Genomic DNA, 18,736 nt, shown 5'->3' with positions numbered 1-18,736 from the left:
GATTTCAATGACCTTTGGAGCAAGAATATTAATACCTTAAGAAAAGTATTGATACTGGATCGATACCTACTAGGTTTGAAAATGGCAGAATGTTAATTTGGTATCGATTATCAGAGGGGTATCGATATCTTGTAAAATATCGACACTTAGACAAAAAGTATCAATACTTTTTGTTCTAGAGCAATTCTAACTTGTTTGAAAATGATTAAAACATATTTGAAAACGTTTGACTCAATTGAAACCATTTCAACTTGATTTTATGAAATTGCTCAACCTTACTTTTATTCAAAAATACTTTAATTTGTTATATTAAAATATATTATCTAATAAGACCCAGTTTAATAAAATACTTACTTGGTAATCCTATAATAAAAAAAATGATGTTGTAATGACTTGAATTTAATAGAAATTTTTTAATAAGGTTAACAATTAGACTTATATTTTTAAATTTAAAAAGTGGAGGGACTAAATTCTTTGAAATAAAAAATAGAGGAACTAAATTCTAAAGTTACAAAAAATATAGGGACTTAGAGGACATTTTAATTTAAAATTAAAATTTAATTTTGGGCAAATCATGATTAAAGATTTGATTGTAACCTACAAGTTGCCCCACAAGAGGATCTTTACAACAAAATCCAGCCGTGGATTAATATTTAAAAAACAAAGCAAAAAAAAAATAAATATTGCTGACGTGGAACGTTGACTGTCACTCTTTGCATCTTTACTCTCATCCTTTCCCTCCATGGCGGCCCCAATTTCCTAATACGACACCGTCTTTCATTTCACCCACAGTAGAAACTTCTTTTTTGTCTTAGCGATTTCCTCTCTAAAGAACAAAAACCCGACTCAGTGGTGACCCGGTGACTCACTACTTTTGATTCTTTTATCTCTTTTCAGCGGAGAATACAAAAAAAGGGTGAAGAATCCGACCAAATCCAGCTAAATCGTACGGAAATTAGGGTTTTAGGGTGAGTTGATCGGGCTTGGAAGATGGCGAGCCCGTTCACGCCGGGTACTGGTAGGGCTTTGTCGATAACTCCGGGGTCTAGGGTTTCAAAGAGTTCTCTTGGTGATGAGACGATCTGGAAGCGGCTCAAGGAAGCTGGATTCGATGAGGAATCTATCAAGAAGAGAGATAAAGCTGCCCTTATTGCTTATATTGCAAAGCTTGAAGCAGAGGTCTGCTTTAAATCTTTATACTGCGTATCTGAATTAATTTTCGTGGTTTTTGATTTGCTGTTTATTTCCCTTTTTTAAGGTTTTATTTTGTTTTTGGTGCAATAGGTAAAAGAAAAGAGTATTAGTATATTTTGAACATTTAAATTGTGTATTGTGAATATGGATACAAAAGACGATATATATATAAGGCATTTCAGTTTTAGATTTTTTTTACTGGGATTTATGGGGTCAATTTTCAATGTTGAGCAACCAAATTAAGTCTTGAACATTGCTCGTGGTTAGAAATTCTGTATTTCACTTGAACGCTAAATGCCAATTTAGTTGCATAACATGTGTTTTCATTGTATGAGCTTTGATTGAACAAACTTGATTTTCATTTACCTATCTGTTTGCACTTTTTGGTCGAGGTGTTGTTTCTGCTTGTGGTACCATGGAATTGAGTTGTTAATTTTGTAGGTTTATAAGAGCTTCTAGGAACATTCATGGTTTGTTTGTTTCTAGCTTCTTTTATTTGTTTCATCCTCTTTTTGGTCAGTTTTTCTCACCTATGTGTCATTATTTTGAGGTTGAGTGCTTTTTATGTGGACATTTTTCCTTATGAGTTTTTGCTCTTGATAGTTCCAATGGATGTGTATTATTAAGCTGTGATCTCTACCTAGCTTAATTTGAAAATGACTGCTTTGTACAAAGGATAAGAGTGTGGAGTGAAGGCAGTCTTGGTTTAGCATATAGTGATCCTTGCATCATTCACATGTTGCTCTTAAGTTCATGTTGTAAATCTTCATTCATACTCTGCTTCTTGTCGCACAGCTTACTAACATATTTTTAATATTTATTTATTCTTGTATGTAGCTCTCTGATCACCAACACCATATGGGCCTTCTTACATTGGAAAGAGAGGAATTGGCTTCCAAGTATGAAGAAATTAAAGCCTCTGCTGAAGCAACTGAGCTAATGCATAAACGGGATCAAGCTGCACATATATCCGCTCTGGCAGAAGCAAAAAAGCGTGAGGATGGTTTGAAGAAAGCTTTAGGAGTTGAGAAAGAATGCCTAGCAAGTGTATGGTTATTATTTGAAGTCTCTCTTTCTTGTAGTTACTTTTTTTTTTTTTACATCTCTTTGAGGACCATACATTTCTTTGGGCTTTGTTGTTGGATTTTATAGATCGAGAAGGCTTTGCATGAGATGCGTACAGAATCTGCTGAAACTAAGGTTGCAGCTGAAAGTAGATTAGCTGAAGCACGTATTATGATAGAGGATGCTGAGAAAAAGTTTTCAGAGGCTGAGACAAAGTTTCGTGCAGCAAAGTCTTTACAGACAGAAGCTACCTTCATCCAACGTGATGCTAAGAGAAAACTCCAAGAAGTTGAAGCACGTGAAGATGACCTTAGTAGACAAATTGTATTGTTCAAAAAAGAGTATGTCATATGCATTGTGTTTTCCTTTATGTTGTTTATTCCATCATTTACTTTTTTGATTGTTTCTCTGTTTTATTTCCCCATCAGTTTGCAGCTGAGATTCTCTTATTTCCCAGGAGGACGTAATTGTGCTTTGTATATGTTTCTTAATTAGTATAATGTTGTCTTTTCTTTGCTGAATTTCAATATGGATTATGCCTTGTATTGAAAAGTTCCTATGAATAAGAATCTGCGACATGATTGCATGGTAATCTATTTAAGCTGTTTTTATGAGACAGACATGATTGATTGCATGTTGTGAAAGTGAACAGGTGAAAACTAATTGGCTGTGGCAGGGTGGTTTTCTGCTGATACATGCCTGCATTTTACAGTTTGCTGATGACATTATAATTCATGTGATAGCTTTTTCCATGATTTCGTATTATGCAATGAGCCTATAAATTCAAATAAAATTTTGTCTCAATGAGTTGTTAATTTTTTGGTTCTATGTTTTAGTTCTGATGCAAAAGAGAAAGAGATCAACCTTGAACGGCAATCATTGAGTGAGAGGAAGAAGATTGTACAGCAAGAACATGAAAGACTACTTGATGGACAAGCTTCCCTGAATCAAAGAGAGGAGCATATTTTCAATAGAATGGAAGAACTAAATTGTCTTGAAAAGGAGTTGGAGGCTTCAAAAGCAGAACTTGAAAAGGAACGTAGAGCTTTGAAGGATGACAAATCCAACCTTGAGTTGACTTTAGTTTCTCTGTCGAAAAGAGAGGAGGTTGTGTATTTCCTTTGCCCATAGCAGTTATGATTTGGAGTGCACTTTCATGTGAATTTGTTTCTTTTACCTCATTGAAAGTCATAATAATTCAGTTCCTCTCATGCAGGCCGTTATTGAGCGAGAAGCTTTGCTTAGCAAGAAAGAGCAAGAGCTGCTTGTTTCTCAAGAGAAACTCGCAAACAAGGAATCTGTGAGTTACTTTGTTGAACAATCTTTAGGATTTTCAACTTTGTTTCTATTTCTTTTATGAGAAATTTATGCTTTTGAGTGAATGATGTAGAGTGAATTTCGGAAGGTCATTGCTAGTCATGAAAATGCATTGAGAACCAGAAACTCTGAGTTTGAGGCTGAGCTTGAGCTTAAGCGCAGAATGGTGGAAGATGAGATTGAAATGAAGAGACGGGCCTGGGAGTTAAAGGAGATGGATATAAATAACAAGGAGGACCAAATTTGTGAAAGAGAACATGGTCTTGATGTTCGATTGAGGATATTAGCAGAGAAAGAGAAGGATGTGGCTGAGAAGTCAAATCTCATAGATGTCAAAGAAAAAATATGAGTGCTTTTGAAAAGGAACTTGAGTTGAAGAAAGCTGCTTTGGAAAAAGAAAAGGAAGAGATGAGTAAAATGAAACTAGAGCTTCAGAAGTCATTGTTGTCATTGGAAGATAAAAGAAATCAAGTTGATCATGAAAAGGAGAAACTAGAAGCCCTGAGAAGTGAGACACATGAATTATCAACTTTAGAATTAAAACTGAAGGAAGAACTTGATTTGGTTAGGGCTCAAAAATTGGAGCTTATGGCTGATGTTGATAGGTTGGAAGTAGAGAGGGCAAAATTTGAAACTGAGTGGGAGTTGATTGATGAAAAAAGAGAAGAGTTGCGGAAGGAAGCAGTGCGTGTTTGCAAGGATAGAGAAGAAATTTCGAAGTATCTCAAGGATGAGCGTGATAGATTGAGAAGTGTGCGTGATGTGATGCAAGAACAGCATAACAAGGATGTTGAATCATTGAATCGTGAGAGAGAGGACTTCATGAAAAAGATGGTGACTGAGCATTCTGATTGGTTCAACAAGATTCAACAAGAGCGTGCTGATTTCTTGTTAGGAATTGAAACCCAAAAGAGGGAGCTGGAGAATTGTATTGAGAAAAGGCGTGAAGAATTGGAAAGTTCTTTGAAGGAAAGAGAGGAAGCTTTTGAGCGAGAAAAGAAAAATCAACTTGATCATATTAGTGCTCTAAAGGAAATAGCAGAGAAAGAGTTGGAACAAGCTACTCTAGAAATGAAAAGGCTTGATGCTGAGAGGACGGAAATCAAGTTGGATCGTGAGCGAAGGGAACACGAATGGGCTGAGTTGAACAAGTCTATTGAGGAGCTTAAGGTGCAAAGACACAAATTGAAGCAACAGAGGGAATTATTGCATGCTGATAGAAAAGAGATACATTTTGATATTGAAGAGCTAAAAAAGTTGGGGGACTTGAAAGCTGCTTTGGATAATATGACGGTGGCTCAAATGCAGCGCTCTATTGTAGAGCTTAGCCAGCTGAAAGCATCTGAAAGAAATAATCTGAAGCAGCAAGCTGTCCTGCAAAATGTGGAATCTGGTTCAGATAAAAATAAGATTTTTGCTGTGAATGGCAATGGATTCAACTCTCCGATGGCAAAACCAGATAGCAGTCCCTCTGGCTCTGCCCGTTTCTCTTGGATCAAGCGCTGCAGTGAATTGATATTCAAACATACCCCTGACAAGGCCCAAATGAAGCCTGAAGAAAGACCATTGGAATTGGATGGAGAACCAAAGACACTGGAAGTGCCCTCTGAAGGTGAGGTTTTTGAAAGAACTCACGCTGGAAGGAAAAGGAGAGTTGACAACATGCCTTCAAATGGCACCAAGAAGAGTAGGCAAAAGGATGCTTCTGTACTTGAAGTAGAGGATAACACTCACCGGTATCCACTTCTGTACTTGCATTATTTTTTATTTTTTCAACATGTTCTTTCTTGATGCGCATAGCTCACTTTTCTTTACAATAACATTTGTTCCTTTTTCAGTGTACATTCAATTGAACCAAATGTAGTGCTGGATCAGCCTGAATTAATGTCATACAATCAAAGTGAAGGAGGGGCTGATGAAACCAATGAGTTGATTGTTGATAGAGTAATTAATATTTCTGAAGCAATCCATGTAAAAGAGACTGTAGATGATTTTTCCAATGTAGAAAATATAGACCAGTTGCAGGATACGGGAGAGAAGGATAAATCTGGGGAACCATTAGTGGTACCTATGGGGAATGTTTCTCAACTTACTATCCCTTGTCAGGTAATTTCTGGTCGTACCTATTTGCAAGTTTCTTGCATGCTGATGACATTATGAACATTTTACCAGACTCTTATTTACAATTGAATTCTTTGCTCTTTTCCCCTTACCGATATATCAACATTTTTTAACAGTAGCACTTGTAATATGCATACAAGTTGATCTGGTATTGATACAATTTCTATCTTGTAGGAAATGTTCCTTGGCATATTTAGTCAGAGCAAAATCACCCTTCTTATTGCTGTCTATGTTTTCTTAGTTTGATATATGCTTCTTTAGTTACGTTCCCTTGTCCGTCCTTATTCTGTATCCCTAAGGTTCATGCAATTATTTTTATTCTGCAGCGAACGGAAGACAAGTCGGGAAAAGGCAAACAAAAGCTTGAAGACAATGTTACCGTCCAACCAGATGACAAAGTGAGAACCAGATCGAGGGCAGGGCTGAAGCAAGTGTTGTAGAGATATAGTTTCTTTCTAGCTGATAAAGTTGATTGATGTTTCAACTATTTTTCACAAAGGTACTCTTTTCTTTCCCGCCTTCCATCTTAGCCTCCTGTGAAATCATGAATTATGAGAGATCAATCATTGAACTTAAAGCAGCCTTTTCTAATCACTCCTTTTGGTGTATTGCAGAATAGCTGAAAACACTAATATATACTTGAGAAGGGATAAGTTTGCGTTGCAGTAACTAAAATAAGCAAACCGTTTTAACTAACTCGGATCTTGTTTAAAAGAATGAACTTGTCAATGATTGTCCATCCTCTTCTTTCTTCAGGTATGGCTTTTTAGTATATGGTTTTCTGATATTTTCTTGGTTCATAGGGCGATGGTGTGATGGGTTTTGGTTGAGAGAGTCTTGTGTTGGTTTGGTGGCCGAAATGATGGCAAAATCTTAGTGGTTTATCGACGTAGTTTGGTATATGGTGTTGGAAATCGTTGGGGATGGATTGATGCTTTAGTCCCTAAGATCTCTAAATGTGTTTATATATGAATAGAAAATGAGGGAATGCGGTTTTATTCATATCCCTGAACTTTGAAATGTTATTATTATATATTATAGAGTTGATCATGGTTTCTTGTTTCTCTGTTTCTATTTTTTGCTGAATACGTATACGTGTATATATTAAAAATATAAAGCTGATTGGCTGATTGCTCGCTTAAAGTTAGAGTCAGCGCTTTCTTTTGTATATACTTATTCAGGTAAAAACTTTAGTACCCTTGTAACAGTTAAAACAACATAATTGTTCATGGAGATTACCATTTTTGGGTTAAAAAACTAAATATTTATTATGCCTGTCAACATTCATTTTCCATAGATTCCCTTTATGTCTATTTATTTTTATATATATATTTAGAAACGTTAAAATTTACAATTCCAAGAGCAAAAGTATGAGTTATAGTTAGGGGTAAGTAAAATTAGTGAAGTTTGTGTTGTTCAAGTCGGTTTTATTGGTTCGGTTATGGTCTCGATTAAGTTGGTCATTAAACCAATTTAGTATATATTATTTATTTTACCTTCAAAAAATATATATATTCTTATGTCAGCTCTGTAGCTTTCCTAGAAGATACTTAACTGTGGGTGGTGTCGGCTGCGAATTTTCATTACACTTTTTCAATTAAGCAAAGCTTGGTTGGATTTATCAGGAGGAGGCAGGAGGATTAGAACCAACTTTTTGAAAATGGGTATTAGCTGTTCATTTGACGACCCAACATGAAAACATGCTTTTCACAGACAAACAGCTTTTCTCCATCACCTACAATGGATTCAACCAAAAATCCTATTTTGTTGACTTTTAAAATGAAATTGTTAATGACATACACTAATCCAAGGCCAAGGTTTCAATTTTCATTCAAATACTTCTATTGATGTAATATGCTTTAGAGTTCAATTTGTTTTAGTAGTAGCGATTAGCCCCTCACCTTAGGTGCTTTATTTTAAATTTCAATGCAAATACTTCACTAAAATAATCAGGTAATCCTGATATCCCTTTGAAGGGCTTTTATTTATTTATTTACAGAAACTAAATTTCCTTCCTCTAGTACAATTGCGATATATATGCATGAAACAGAAAGTAACGACAAGAACAATAACATAATTTTATAATAATAACTCCATAGAAAAAAGAAGCATTCAGTTTTGATGATATTTATTGTAGTTATGTTCATTGGTTGTGTTTTCTAATATTTTATTTTGGTTACACTTATTCAAACATGTATTTGTAGCTGTGCCTGTACTTATATTTGTAATTAGGAGTGGCAATGGAGCAAAGCAAGGAGTAATACTGCCAAATCCATTGTGGCTTCATAGTTGGCGCACTCTATCTTACCATCTGACCTGTGTAATTTAAAAAATCAGCATTACTTCTATAAATGTTAGATGCAACCATCCCTATTCTGCCCTGTTTAAATTTAATTTTTGTTAATTATTTTTAATATTTTTGGTTCTTTTGAAGGCAAGTTCTTCAAAAAAAAAAAAAAAAAACATAAAGCATGAGCTTTTATTTTATTTTATGTTATAACACATTTTTACCTTTTTAATAATTATATATATAAGAGTAAAATAATAATTTTATATAGTGAAGTAGGGTGGGACAAGGTAAGCAATTGCCATAATAGTTTCATATCCATTGTAAAAAAATATCAGCTTGTTTTATCTTACATCCACTTTTCAAAAAAAAAAAATCTACTCCATTCAGAACGGATCAAGTTATTTAATATTGTAACCTAAATAAAATATTCGTTCCATTTGGATTTTGCTATTCCTATTGTAGCCTAAAAGAATTGCCCAAGCTTTTGTGAGTTATTATGCACAAAACTTTTTATTAATTGAAAACACAATATGATTATTACATGTGTTTATTAGATAGGTCGGGTTATGTTTAGATTACGCCCATGTATAGTATCTATATCATACATAGGGATATCATTGCTTAAGTTTGGCTTATATTACAAATGAGTATACTTTTTTATCCAACTCATTTTTTTGGGTCCAATATTTTTGCCCAAACCCTCTGAAATATTGGATGTGAGTTTAAGCTTAGACGAACACCTAAGCCTTTAAACAAGTCTAACAATGGCCTATCAAGAAGTCAAGCATGCAAAGATTAATCGACTTAATTGACATACATAATACATTTTAATCATTTTAAATATATTTATATAATATATTCCAATTAAGTGATTTAACCTATCGAACCGATCAATGTTAAGTTGATCCGATTAAATCAATTAAACCTATAAAAGTCAATTAATTTAATTATAGTAGGAGGATTAATGCTCTTTATATTACCCAACCCAGTTTTTGACAAAAAAAACCAAACCCATGAAAATTGATTGTCATTTCATTCATGAAAATTTTCTGAGCAATTTAATTTCTACTAGCTATACGAAGATAAGAGAACAATTTGTTGATTTGTTTAAAAACCACCGCATGAAAATCGAGTTGATTATCTATGTAACATGCGAATGAAAGTTTTTTTTTTGGGTGAGAAAAGAAAACACTAAATAATTACAAAACCAACGTTTGAGCGAAAGTAACACCCGTAGGCTTATCCTTATCAATAAAGGTACGAACCATCTCGGGGGGAACGTCAAGAATTTACAAATTGACTTTCTTGATCAAAGCTTGCTTAGCTAAACAATCCGCAACTTGATTTTGTTTCCAAGGAATATACCGCAGAAACCATTGATTTTCCTGAGATAAAAAATTATGGATTCGCCTAATTAAAGCGGAATTTGAAACAGTGGAAGAGCTTCCGAGAATGCCTTTAACAACTTCCAAGCTATCAGAATGAATGATAACTTGGTCATAACCCCTTCGTTGAACAAGTTTGAGACCGTTAAGACTGCCCCAGATTTTCACATAAAAAACTGAACATTTACCAAGGAATCGATGATATCCAACAATCTAATTTCCCTCCTTATCACGAACAACGCCCCCAGCTGCAGCAAGTCTAGAATCCAGTTGCACTGACCCATCAGTATTAAGATAGACCCGTTCCTCAGTGGTATGTGCTTCAAAAGAGCGCTCAAGGCATCCAAAAGGGACTTCTTGAGATGAAAAGAAGAAATGGATCGCCCAACTATAAGATCCTTGAACTATTACTTTTGAGCTTCAAGGTTTGCCTTGAAAGATGTATAAATTTTGATTTTTCCATATACGCCAAATAAGCAATCCAAAAAAAAGGCCCAACTAGCTCCCCCTCGTAAATCAACCTATTAACCTGCATATTAAGAAGAAACCAATCTCGAGAAAGAAAAGAGAACAAATTTAAAAGGTACTTACCTGGATTAACCTGAGCCCAAACATCCTTAGCAGTCGGACAGTCTCGTAGAATGTGTAAAATATGTTCCTAATGATACCCACAAATGAGATAGGAGGAATTATCCGAAAGACCTCTCCTAAATCTTTTTACATTGCTAAGAATTCTTCCTTGTAAAATCGTCCAAATAAAGATAAGAACTCGTTGAGGACAAGGAAACTTCCAAACATTCTTCCATTTCTCATCTCTCGGATTCTGGTCTCCTTCCTTAAGAGCCTTATAAGTAGTTTTAACAGAAAAAGCACCAGGCAAAGTGTAACTCCAAGAAATTTTATCGGGACCTTCAAAAGGATGAGGAGGAGGGATACCCTTAATAGCCTGGATCACATCTTCTGATAACCAAACTCGAAAAATATCTAAGTTCCACAAGCCATCTTCAGTAATCATCTTATGCAAAAAACAATCAGAATTCATATTTACATTAGAAGAAGTGTGTCTAAACAGAGGCCCAATATCGGGAATCCAATTGTCTTTCCAACACTTAATTTTGTGACCATCTCCAACAGACCAATGTAAGTTTTCACTAAGTAACGCCCAAATTTTGGAAAGAGACTTCCAGAGAAAAGAACTCTTATTCCTATCAATGCAAATTGGTAACTCATCTTTCATTTGGTACTTCGATCTAAGCACACGAACCCAAAAAGCTTCATTGTCAGGCACCAATTTAAACCCCAACTTTAACAAAAAATATTATAATATCAGAGTTTCCTCAAACCAAGACTGCCGCACACTTTTTGTTGACAAATGGATTCCCAACCTACCAGAGACATCTTCTTTTTCCTCTCGGAAGACCTCCAGATAAACTATTTCACCAAACTTTCAATCTCATCGTGAAATTTCCTAGGTATCATCATGGACTGCATGAAGTAGCTAGGAATAGATAAGAGACCTGATTGGGCTAAAGTGATGCGTCCTGTTAAAGAGAGATTTTTGACTTCTTAGCTTTGAAGCTTACCACGCACTTTTTCCACCACGAACTAAAGAGTGCTACTAGTGACCCTCTGGTGAGAAAGAGGAACTCCAAGATAATGGCCACGATTATGAACTTGCTGAAAACCAAACGTAGTGCTGAATGTATCCATTGTAAATTCATCCACACCTTTAGAAAAAAATGTTGGTCTTCCTAGCGTTAATTTTATGCCCAGATAATGCACAAAATCTATCTAGAATATTTTTTAAGACTCTATCATGCTTCAAATCTGCTTTACTGAAGATAACCAAATTATCAGTAAAAAACAAATGCGAAATAGTAGGCCCGTTTCTAGAAAGACGAATAGGGCTCCACTTTCCTTCCGAAATAGCAGACTGAATCAAATGACCAAACCACTCTATACAAAGCACAAAATGATAGGGAGAAAGAGGACACCCTTAACGGATACCTTTAACAGGTCTGAATTTAGATAACGATGCTCCATTCCACATAACTTGCATAGTAGAATTAGAGATAGAGGACATAATAACATTAATAAGATAATCGGGGATACCTGCCGCTTGGAGAGAAGTGTCAATGAATTCCCAACTAACTCTATTATAGGCCTTCTCCAAGTCAATTTTAATCACCATTTATTTCCCTTTTTTTCTAACATCTTATAGTATGAATTACCTCTTGAGCTAAAATAATGTTCTCATTGATATTTTTTCCCGCAATAAAGCCAGCCTGTTTCTACGTAATAATTCTAGGCAAGATATGCTTAAAATGATTAGCAATTACCTTCATCATCAACTTGTATAGAACTGAGCAAAGGCTTATTAGCCGGAATTGACCAAAAACTTCAGGATTTTAAACCTTCAGAATAAGAATGATCAAGGTATTATTCAGATCAGGATCAATAGAATTTCCATCGAAGACCTTCCTGACCCAATCACAAACCGCTCCCCCAATAGTGTCCCACTGCTATTGGAAGAAAAGGGCTTGAAAACCATCACTACCTGGTGCTTTAAGAGGAGCCATATCAAAAAGAGCCTCCTTAATTTCCATATTTGACACTGATTTCCCCAAAAAATTAATATCAACTGGATCAAGCTGAGGAAAATCGCTAGGAGGTAAAATACCCAAAGGCGCAAGAATTTCTCTATACAATCTTTGAAAGAACTCGTTCACCTCTCCTTCAATGTCCTCAAGGTCGTAGATCCAATTACCATCAGAATTGCGAATAACAGAAATACGATTATTTTTCCTCCTTTGCAAAGTACGAGTATAGAAAAACTTGGTGTTTCGGTCATCCAATTCAACTAGTCACACTTTGCTTTTTGCTTTCAAAGAAGTTTTTCGTGGTGAAGAACACTCTCAAGTTCTTGCCGAAGAGACAAATCCTCCTGATTTAAGCGGTAAGACCAGAGTAATCCCTTATCCTCTGGATGTTGGTAATTCTTTTGATAAGATCTATCTTGCGCGTGGTAATATTACCATAAACATGTTTATTCCACTCCTTAAGTTTATGAGTGAGCTTACCAAGAGAATTAGATATATTACCAGAGAAATCCCAATTTTCCTTAAAAAATCCATCAAAAATCTAAAAGGTTTTCCCCGAGGGAGAGAAATACTCGGATTCAGAACCAAAAGGAGAGGACGATGGTCTGACTTAATCTTTAAAAGGTGAGAAACCATGCAATTAGGAAAATTACATATCCAGGCCTCATTTCCCAAAAAACAGTCTAATATCTCGAACAAAGATCCCCTATGCCAAGTGAAGAGAGGCCCTCTGAACCTTAAATCATGAAGCTCATCTGAATCAACAAAGTCACCAAAATGTAGGAATCTCCTACCCCTAGAGAGGCCCTCAGGTTTTCAGAAGAGGAGAGGATTGTGTTGAAATCATAAATAGCAATCCAAGGGATCTAACCAAATGGATTTGTAGACCTCAATTCATTCCAAAGAAATTGACGCATTTGCCTATTGGGACTACCATAAACAAAAGAGATAAAAATAGGATGTGACGAGGGCATTTGCCAAACCCGAGTCAAAATGAATTGCGGATGGCTACGGACCACCTCAAGGCAAACGGAATCTTTCCATCCTAGCTAAATACCCTCAAAGAAGCCAATCGCCTCCACATGATAAGAATACTGGAAACCCAACTTAGCAATAATGTTGTCAGCCTTGGCCCCACTTACCCTCGGTTTGAGCAAACTAACAATATCAGGTTTGTACTCCATATCGAATTTTAGAAAAATTCTAGGAAATTTAACATTTGCACAACCTTAGAAATTCCACGAAAAGATAGTAATATTTATTAAATAAAATTAAAAAATAGGAGATCATACCTAGCTTTCGAGGCCAATATTGTCTTCCGAATTTGAACCTACTCTATCTAGCTCGGCATTCAAATTCTTGCTGAGAATTTGAGGAGATAAGAGCTCCGCCATTGCCTCTATAGACTCAGCTAAAGGAATGCGCGTGTTCCTAGAAGGTTTAAAACGATTCTCTCGAACCCGTAAAGCAAAAGAGGTCTTTCGATTACTTCAACTACCACTGTCTCTAGCATCGCTTCTTCGGTCTTTAGGACTAGTTAAATTCGAACCCAAAGCCGAATCCAGGACCTCCACTAATCACGAACCCGATTTAACCTTTTGATTAGATTGAACATTTTTTTTAAAAGTAACTGCTGAATGCTTACTTGGATTAAGTGTATTATCGAATATAGGAACAATGAATCCTTTGGATTCATCAAACATGAGATTGTAATGTGCTTTAATTTTATCCAAATCTTCGACTTCAATATTAGCCTGATTTCTAGAATCCAAATTGCCTTGACGCTTGCGTCATCAATTGGAATATTATTTTGTAAACCTGCATGCTTCGAACCTGCAGAAGAAGAATAGAAAAAAATAGAATCAGGTAATTTAGCCGTAAACCCCCCATTATTATTAATAAAACCACCCAACCCCATAGGCCTTTTCCCCAAAGATTTATCCAAAGAATCTTTGGAATTTTGGCGCAAGCTTTCCACAGCAACACTGCCCAAATTATCATTCATAACAGGCCCCCTAGATGAGCCCAACCCCACATTACCCCTATGACCTGCATCAACTAAAGAACCCCCAACACCTTTTTTATTAACCTTAGTTTTAAAACTCCTTGAATTAGTAGCCACCTCCATATTAGCTTTTTCCCTTAAAATTTCTCCAACAGATAGCCCCGCATCATCACTTAAATCCTTCTCCACCATCAATGCTAAAAATCAGGACCCTAACGGGTTTTTAGTTTGTTTCGCCAAACCGTCCGCCAAAAGATCCTGTTTCCCCCACCGTGAAGATTTTCTTTCCACCAACATCCACGGCCCAAACTCCGGTTCCTTCTCTCTACTTCTAGAACCAGTTGTTTCATCGTCTATGCTGCCCCCGTTAGGAAGGGCCACCCCGATCGACGATTCATCACGATTCAGCACCGGGTTTTTATCCGTCCCAACCGATGGGCACGTTTCTTTAACATGCCCATACTTACCACAAGAGAAACACACTGTCGAATATGGACAGCACCGTCAACAATAACCTGCAAAATCAACGGCTTTTCCAGATTAAAGTAAACAGCTAAACGAGCAAACTGGCCTCTGGTCTGATTATCAGTCTGGACATCAAGTTTAACCACCTTTCCGATGAGACCCCCAATGGCTTCAATTATTTTCCGTTTATAGAGCTATCCCGGGAGACTCGGCAGATGAATCTAGGCCAACACCACACTAGGGTAAGGTTGAAAAGGACTAAAGTGTTTAGTCTATGGTTGAACAGTCAGGTATTGTCCATAGATGATCCAAAGGCCCTGTGTCAAAACTCTGTTGTAATCATCAGCAACCTGAAATTTAACCCAAAAAAGCCATTACTAATGTCCATTAAACGAATAGAATTCACTGGTTTCCAAAGAAAAAGAATACGATTATGCATGGCGTTGTAATCGATGTTACGCCCTAGAAGTTTGACGATGACCGTTGTCGAAACCAATTTTATTTTAAAAAATGGAGTCGACTTTTAAAACAAAAATAAAGTCGCCACCGATCTTTTTTCGAGGTGTGATCGGGTCTCTTTGAGATTAATCATTTTAATAAAACATTTTGATTTATTAAAATAATGATTTTGGTCTACAAAATTCGAGAAAATGGGCTCGGGAGTCGGTTACGCACGAGGAAGGATTAGCACCCTCGTAACGCCCAAAAATTGGTACCTAATTGATTAATTAACGTCCTAATGTCGAAAATTTGAAAAGATTTTAAAATACGATCCTCTTTAAAAACCTGAATAAATTGAATTTGATGTTAAGACCTCATTGTCCCGAAGTAATAAGATGTCACATCCAGTAAGTTAGGATATGAGATTTTAACCCTCGAAACTAAACTTGTGTCATGCATTAAAGTTTAAAAAAGATATTCGATTATTTGTTTAATGTCTTAAAGTCGAATGTCGAAAAAAGATTGAAAAGTGATTCCCCTTTTAAAAATATTTATTGAAAATTATTATTTTCAGAAGATTGGGTCTAATGTCTTGCTTCAATGAGATGAGGAAATTGAAACCCCGTAAGTTAGAGCACGATTTCTCATTGTTCCAAAGACGACATATTGCAAACTTCATTTTCCCTTTTTTACGAAATTGGATCAAAGCGAAAGTTTAATGCAATATTAACAATGATATAAATTTGACTTATTTGAAATGAAAAGAAATGAAATAATCAACTTTTGGAAAATAAATCGGAAATTTTAACTATGATGTAATGTTCAGAATTGAAAAGCAAATGTATGAACATGGAATAACATACATGGGCAGGGTACTAAACAATATGTGCGTACAAACTCCAAACACACATAATAATTATCGGACTCGAAATAATATATAAAACAAACTTAATTCCAAAGAAAAGGTACATAAATAAAACAACGTGAAGTAAGTAATAGGCTAAAAAATTATTATGCAAATCAATTTAAGGTAAAACAAAGACATGAAATGAATTGAAATAAATCATTTAGTAAATTGTTTAAAACAACTAATAAAACACGATATACAAAAATATTTAAGCAAATAAAGAATGAAGAAAAATTAGAATATACATTATATAGAAAAATAATAATTTTTTTTTAAAAAAAAGTAACGTGTATAATTCAAAATAAATAGTATGGATGGATGGAGTTTAAAACAATACATGAATTAAAACAAATAATATATATATGAGTGTACAATTTAATACAAATAATATCTACAATTTGAAATGAATTGGATAATTTACAAAATATAATAAATTTGAAATAATAATACATATAAAATTTAAAATTTTTTTATGATAATTCTAGAGTAAACATATGTGATAAATCCAAAATAATAGTACATAATAATTTTAAAATATTAATGATAAATTTTAAAATAAATATACATGATAAATTTAAAATAATGTTACGATGAATTTAAAATAATGATATTGATAAATTACAAATAATAAAACGTGATAAATCTAAATTAATAATATACAATAAATTAACTTAGATAATATTAATGATAAATTTAATAATAAGTTTAAACATTCAAATCATATCCAATTTAAAATTTAAAAAAACATAATAATCAATACTTAAATAAATAAAACACAAGCAAATTAAATCAAACTAGTGAGGATTAAATTGAATTTAAAACAGAATTAAAAGGAAAAAATAAGAATAAAACAAAACTGAGGGCCAGAATATGGAAAACATAGATAGTATAAAAAATAAATTGCAATTGATAATATATGAAAAAAATTTAAAGCAAATAATCAAACAATTTAAAATGGATGGTTTATAACACGAGTTTTTAAAAAATAAACAACATGTGTGACATAATATTAAAAACAAATAAAGTATATAATTAATGAAAAAAATAAAAGAATGATAAGAATGGTTAAATGAATGAACAATATGTAAATAAGAAAGTTGATGGATAAATAAACGAATAAAAATAAAAGAATAATTAATGATTAAACAATTAAATGGATAAATAAAAAAGGTTAAAAAAATGCTTAAGTCAGCCTAACTCTCACAATATGAAGATTCAACGAAATTCCTCCACCAAAATCCAACTCAAATGAAAGCAACTTAAAAAGAAACGAAGATGAACGAAGAACAAAATAAGAACAAGCCACATAAAATAAGTACGTAAGAGGGAGAAATTTGAGTGAATGCTCTTAAGAATTATTATTGCTCCAAACTCCAGTGTTTTACAATGAAGGGAGAGGCCTCTATTTATAGTTAAGCCTCCCCCAATCCAACGGTATAGATCAATTACATCAACGGCTAAGATTAAAGGGTACCTGCAAATTAAATCTCTAAGATTACAAAATCTTATCTTCTAAGATTGCATATCTTATCTAAGATTGCATATCATTGCATATCCTTGAAGATTATGTTTCCATATGTGTCAAGCTTGTAGATAGACTTTCAACCTTTTCAAGTAATGGGTCATTCCGATCGGGCCAAATGATATAATTTTGGACTGGACTTAGACTTTACTTTATTATTTTGGGTTTATTATTTTTTTGTGAGCCCGAGCTAAATTGACTTATTACAACCGTCAATTTCCATTTCTCTGAAGAGAATATCCTTAATACGATCCAAGAAGGCGATAGTAGGAACACCGTCAATGATGGTCGTACTCGCATCTCCTTCTAGCAACTCAAAACCATTATCACTCCCCGCAGAAAGCACAGAACGATCCGAGTCGGAGACTACAGTATGTCCTTGCAAGAGTTTGTTTTTCCACGACATAGTCAGTTGTGGATCAGGATCCACAGCCAATAGAAGTATCTCCTTCAACAAAATTATCTTTTTCAGTTATCTTTACAAGGAAAAAGAATCTTTCTAGTATTTTCTCCATACTTTTTTAGTTATTATAATTTTGTCCTTATTTTCCTCTAAGTCGTCGACAGCGAAATCTCCAAACTATACGATATTGACATGCTTTTGCTTTCTTAATTCCAGAGCCTGATGACTAAAACCTACGATATCTATATAATAATAAATGTATTTTATCAATTTAGTTCTTTTAATTAAATTTGATCATTAATTTTTAGAAATAATCAAATCACATTTTTTAATGAAAATCACGTGACACTTCACGTATATTTTATGTTGACAGGATACTATTTATTGTATATGTTATATCAACAAAAATTTTAAAATTATAAAAATATTTTAAAAAATTCAAAAGATAAAAATAAAAATTCATAAAAAAAATAAGCATGAACCACACACAAATTGCCATGTCCATTGCCAAATTTAAAATTTTAGTAAATACTTTTGTTAAAAAAACATTATAGCGAAATTTTACTTTTTTTAAAAAAAATTAACATCAAATTTAGTTAAAAAAAGCGATTATACCTTTTTTATTGCTTCAAAACCGCGTTATAACTCTAAACCTCTATCAAGCATTTATAGATTTCTTGCAAGCAACTCCCCAAAGCTTTCGTAGAGTTGGTGGATCGACTAGGAAACAAAATCGAAAAACTGTTTTTACCTTTATTTTCATAATCTAAATCTCCACAAAATCTTACTTTTTGTTGACGAAATATGTTGCACACTTAGAATAAAGAAAAAGAAACCACATTATTGAGTGTTAAAACTTGAATATGACATTGTTAAGAGAGGAGAACTATGAACCCTAAAAGAAAAAAGAAGAAGAAAGAAGACAGCTATTTATATAAGTATAATAAATTATTTCTATATTTGATCATCCATGGTGGATATAGCACAAACACACTACGAATCCCATATGGGTTGAGTGCAG

At 34.2% G+C, this 18,736-nt stretch overlaps 1 protein-coding gene across 1 annotated transcript; it reads left to right on the top strand.

Annotated features, from left to right (window-relative positions):
- The first annotated feature begins 777 nt into the window (after positions 1-777).
- On the top strand, positions 778-6,759 carry LOC107950522 (protein CROWDED NUCLEI 4). The gene is given in 10 exon segments (XM_016885386.2): positions 778-1,179; positions 2,032-2,241; positions 2,347-2,600; positions 3,096-3,366; positions 3,476-3,559; positions 3,650-3,917; positions 3,920-5,312; positions 5,415-5,682; positions 6,024-6,196; positions 6,312-6,759. Coding segments are annotated over 9 exon segments (3,051 nt in total). The 5' UTR covers positions 778-990; the 3' UTR covers positions 6,138-6,196; positions 6,312-6,759.
- Positions 6,760-18,736: the final 11,977 nt, after the last annotated feature.

Source organism: Gossypium hirsutum, chromosome D03 (genome assembly GCF_007990345.1).
Source record: "Gossypium hirsutum isolate 1008001.06 chromosome D03, Gossypium_hirsutum_v2.1, whole genome shotgun sequence".
Lineage (NCBI taxonomy): Eukaryota > Viridiplantae > Streptophyta > Magnoliopsida > Malvales > Malvaceae > Gossypium > Gossypium hirsutum.
This window is presented reverse-complemented; position numbering and strand designations above follow the sequence as displayed.